Raw genomic sequence first — 4,671 nt, 5'->3', positions numbered from 1 at the left:
ACTACTGCATTATAGTATAAGAACTTATATGCCTTCATATTTTCTATGCAAACAAAATAATGATCCCTGTTAGAATGATCATTTTATAAAACTTAGAAAACAATATTTATATATAAAATATACTTGACAAATTAAACTTTATAAGGGTAAATAAAACCCTTAGGACACAAACTTTGTCCACTATATAAAGGATTCTTAGCTGTCACTGAGAGGAACACTTCCCACATAATATTCGCTTTACAGCATCTTTCACATCTTTATTCCTCAGACTGTATATTAGAGGGTTCAGCATTGGTATTATCAGTGTGTAAAACACAGCCACAATCTTGCTTTTCTCTGGTGTGTATATGGCTCCAGGCTGGGCATACATGAAGAACACACTTCTATAGAATAAACTCACAACTGCTATGTGAGAACCACAGGTAGAGAAGGTCTTACTCCTGCCATGGGTGGTAGGGATCTTCAGGACTGTGGAGAGGATGTATGCATAAGAAACCAGAATAGCAGTAGTGGTGCAGATGATGATTAGAGCAGAGAGAATAAACAAAACAGCCTCATTCACAGAGGTGTCAACACATGAGATCTTGATCAGAGCTGGAACATCACAGAAAAAATGGTCCAGTCTGTTTTCTCCACAGAAACGCAAGCTGAAGGTGAGACCTGTTTGCACAATGGAGTTGATGCATCCACAGATGTAGGATCCAGTTACCAGCCTGACACAGACTTTCTGGGACATGTGCACAGGGTAAAGGAGAGGAGAACAAATGGCCGAGAACCGATCAAATGCCATGACAGCAAGAAGAAAGCCTTCCGTTGTGACAAACAAGGCAAAGAAGAAAAATTGGGTTGCACAACCATTGTAGGAAATTTTCTTTTCATTTGCCAAGAAGTCAGCTAAGGTTTTGGGAGCAATGACTGTAGAATAGCAGAGATCTAGATAGGACAAGTTTCTGAGGAAGAAGTACATCGGTGTTTGCAGTTTGGAGTCCATTTTAATGACAACTATCATGCTGACATTCCCCACTACAGTGACCATGTAGATCATCAAGAACAACAAGAATAAGAGGGCCTGGAGCTGTGGAGGGGTTCTAAACCCCAACAGGATAAATTCAGTCACCCCTGAGTAATTCCTGTTCAGCTCATTCTTCATAGCTAACAAACATCAAGGTACAGCTGGAGAATGGAAAAAAGGGAATAAATGCGTGATGAGAATGCCTGGCGTAGGAAGAACAGCTGGCAAGCTGCTATGGACGGTATTTTATGTATTTTTCATATTGTTTCCATTGTGTCATAAAACACCAGTTAACAATAGTGCAGTTTCATTGGTTAGACTTACCTGTAATAATGCAGATTGGACATCAAAGTGTGATGTGAGAAATAGAGATTCCAGGAAAATGCTGAAATCAAGATGTTTCTTTTTGAATTTTTTACCTTGATTTTTAAATAAGTTTGTTGCTATTAAAATTTGATGCCTTTAATAGTAGATATGTCTTACAGACATTATACTATAGCTATAATATATAATGTGTGGAAGGCATAATATAGTCCCATATTTCAGAATGAAAATTGAGCTCAATTGAGAGTATTATTTGATTTGTAATGGTGATCTTCCCCTAATATAGGAAAGGTTATACATAGATTTATAAATCTTTCTATGTGGGAGAGAGACCTTCAGATCCAGACATTTTCATCCCTTATACATGAATCTCATGCTATCATTTCATCCATTATTTCTGGCCCTATGATGATATCAATTCTTACAGGTACACTGAACTGCTAAAAATAGCCATGCTTTTGATGAGATTTTCTAACAAGTAAGACTCTTGTTTTCTTCCCTCCCATCTCCCTTTTAGTTTTCCTGCTTCCTTTATTCTTCCCTGTCTTTTCTCCTACCGTTATCTTTTTTTCCTTTCAATCATCAAAATGCAAGTGGAGATTTCTCAAATCTCAGGCAAAAAAATACTTATTTTAGAAAGAAACCTAATTATATATGGAAGGCTCTGTGCATGTAAAAATAGAAGGTACACCAGGTGAGTTAAAAATATATCAAAAAATAAGAAAAGAGAATGAGTCATTTACCTAATATGAACATCTCTTTTACCTTAGTTATATACATTTATATTATGCTTATAATATGTAAATATAGTGAATAATTTAAATTATCAGTTTATAACTACAAATTCTTCTTGTCATTTTTATTATTGCTATGTAGTAGTTTCATGAATTCCAGTAATGCAGGTTGGACATTTGGAAGTACGCTAGAGTCAGGTTGGTACAATACTCAGGTGATAAAATAGTCAACTCTTTTAAAATAAAGCTTAACAGCAGAGACTACTAATGGCAAAAGTATACACTTCCTTTAAATCTACATTTTACACTAACAAGCTCCTGGTTTCAACAGAAAAAACAAATGAAAGAAGTTAAGAAATAGAATAAAAACTAACTAAAAGAAAGAGGAGTGAAGATTTTTAAAAAATTGAAAATGAGGTATTCACAAGAATGATAATTTCTTATCCTAGTACACACTATACCATATATGAATTCAAACACATTTATGAAGACACAAAAACATGAAAAGAAACAAACCATTTTTATAACCAGAAGATTTCTGCAACAGCATTTGCAATGCCTCAATGTTCACATTCAAATTCTCTAATAATAAACTTAAAGGAGGAAGAGCAGTGTGTAGGCAGGCTAGTTTCCTCTGAGGCACTGAGGTAAACTGTCTCTTTTGAATTCAAGCTTTTCAGGAAAGTTGGATACCATAGCCCAGGTAGAGCCTGACCCCAGAGAAAGAGAGAGAGAGATTCTGGAAATGTAAAGAAAAAAAAAATGAGATGACCCTTTTTATAAGTTTCTGGAGGAAAGGTATGTGTAAGCACAGAAAAGTCACAGAGGCAACAGAGGAGAGAGTGAGAGTCGATGGTCCTTCACATTCTGCAATGGGGAGAGGCTGCTCTGTTCCCCCTCCTGACTCAGGCTGGGTTTGAGAGTGGCAAGAAGGCACTAGGTGAGAGAATACAGTTATGACTCAAAGTTGCCTCAGCTCAGGCAGTAGGGGCTTTTCAAGGGACTACATCTGTGTTCTAACAGGTAACATTATAAAGTACTAGCAAAAACTGTAGCTTATATATTAACATGCTTTTTATTGAACTTTAAGTTTCTGTAATATTTTATTGACTCAACTAACACATAGATCTAGAATGAATCCCAAGAGAAATTCTCTCATGGGAAGCAAACCAAAGTGCTGGGCAGGCATTACCTTGACAAGCAATTCACTGGGGATCAGAAATTGTGCTCATCAGCAATACATTAGGTGTTTTAGTGCAATAAATAAATAAATATAAAAGAAAAAGAACAACTATTAATTGTTAAACCTACCAAACCTTTGGAAAATTTAAAGCTCTCCCTAGAGAATATGATATGTGACTTGCCAACAGATACTGGTGGGTGAAAGTTGCTTTACTCTTCTTTCATAGGTCTGATTTAAACTGAGGGATATTCCATAATTTTATTTGAAGGGACTAATTTCTTTTTTTTTTAATTTTTATTTTATTTATTTATTTGAGAGCGTCAGACACAGAGAGAAAGACAGAGGGAGACAGAGAGAATGGGCGCGCCAGGGCTTCCAGCCTCTGCAAACGAACTCCAGACGCGTGCGCCCCCTTGTGCATCTGGCTAACGTGGGACCTGGGGAACCGAGCCTCAAACCAGGGTCCTTAGGCTTCACAGGCAAGCGCTTAACCGCTAAGCCATCTCTCCAGCCCCGGGACTAATTTCTTATTACTATTGAAAATACATTGCAGTTCTATAAGTCAGAAGGAAAACAATTAAAAAATAAGTCAGTGGAAGCAATGGAATAAAAATGGTGGATATTAATTGATTCTCAAGAGCAGTCATGCAACCGTCTTTGACTTCAGGCTCAGGAAGAAGTGACATTAAAAGATACCAGGGGCTGACTCAGAGGATATACTTTCTTGCAAAGTCTAATGGCCTGAGTTCCATTTCCCAGTACCCACATAAGCCAGAGGTACAAAGTGGTGCGCGCATCTGGAGTTTATTTGCGGTGGCAGGAGGCCCCAGAGCACCCATTCTCATTCATATTCTTTCTGTCTGTCTGTCTGTCTGTCTGTCTCTCTCTCTCTCTCTCTCTCTCTCTCTTTCTGTCTCTCTCTCTCCATCATAAAAAATATTTTTTTAATTTTTTAAAATTTATTTATTTATTTGAGAGCGACAGACATAGAGAGAAAGACAGATAGAGGGAGAGAGAGAGAATGGGCGCGCCAGGACTTCCAGCCTCTGCAAACGAACTCCAGACGCGTGCGCCCCCTTGTGCATCTGGCTAACGTGGGACCTGGGGAACCGAGCCTTGAACCGGGGTCCTTAGGCTTCACAGGCAAGCGCTTAACTGCTAAGCCATCTCTCCAGCCCATAAAAAATATTTTTAAAAAGATACCAGAAAACTAGAAGTTTAAGAGCAAGAACTACAGTGAATTTGCCCACTATATTAGACCCCTCTTCAATTTATTAAAACACCCCAAGGAGCATATTAAAAGAGAAATGCCCTCTTTTAATTTCTCAACTCTTGAAATTTGAGTTTTCTTGAAAATTAAAAGTAGCCATAAATAACAAAAAGTGGCCAGTTACATAGGCTATAGTTTGCTGGCCACT

At 37.7% G+C, this 4,671-nt stretch overlaps 1 protein-coding gene across 1 annotated transcript; it reads right to left on the bottom strand.

The window, feature by feature from the left end:
• Positions 1 to 202: 202 nt before the first annotated feature.
• On the bottom strand, positions 203 to 1,150 carry LOC101599025 (olfactory receptor 12-like). The gene has a single exon (XM_004650471.2). It carries the CDS (start codon positions 1,148 to 1,150, stop codon positions 203 to 205), a length of 948 nt encoding a protein of 315 aa, XP_004650528.2.
• Positions 1,151 to 4,671: the final 3,521 nt, after the last annotated feature.

This window comes from Jaculus jaculus, chromosome 6 (assembly GCF_020740685.1).
Source record: "Jaculus jaculus isolate mJacJac1 chromosome 6, mJacJac1.mat.Y.cur, whole genome shotgun sequence".
Classification (NCBI taxonomy): Eukaryota; Metazoa; Chordata; class Mammalia; order Rodentia; family Dipodidae; genus Jaculus; species Jaculus jaculus.
Note: the sequence above shows the minus strand (reverse complement) of the source record. Positions and strands in the feature narration are given on the sequence as shown.

Bases quoted from the DNA above. Each gene is read 5' to 3' on its own strand.
- LOC101599025 (XM_004650471.2), bottom strand. From the start codon at position 1,150: ATGAAGAATGAGCTGAACAGGAATTACTCAGGGGTGACTGAATTTATC.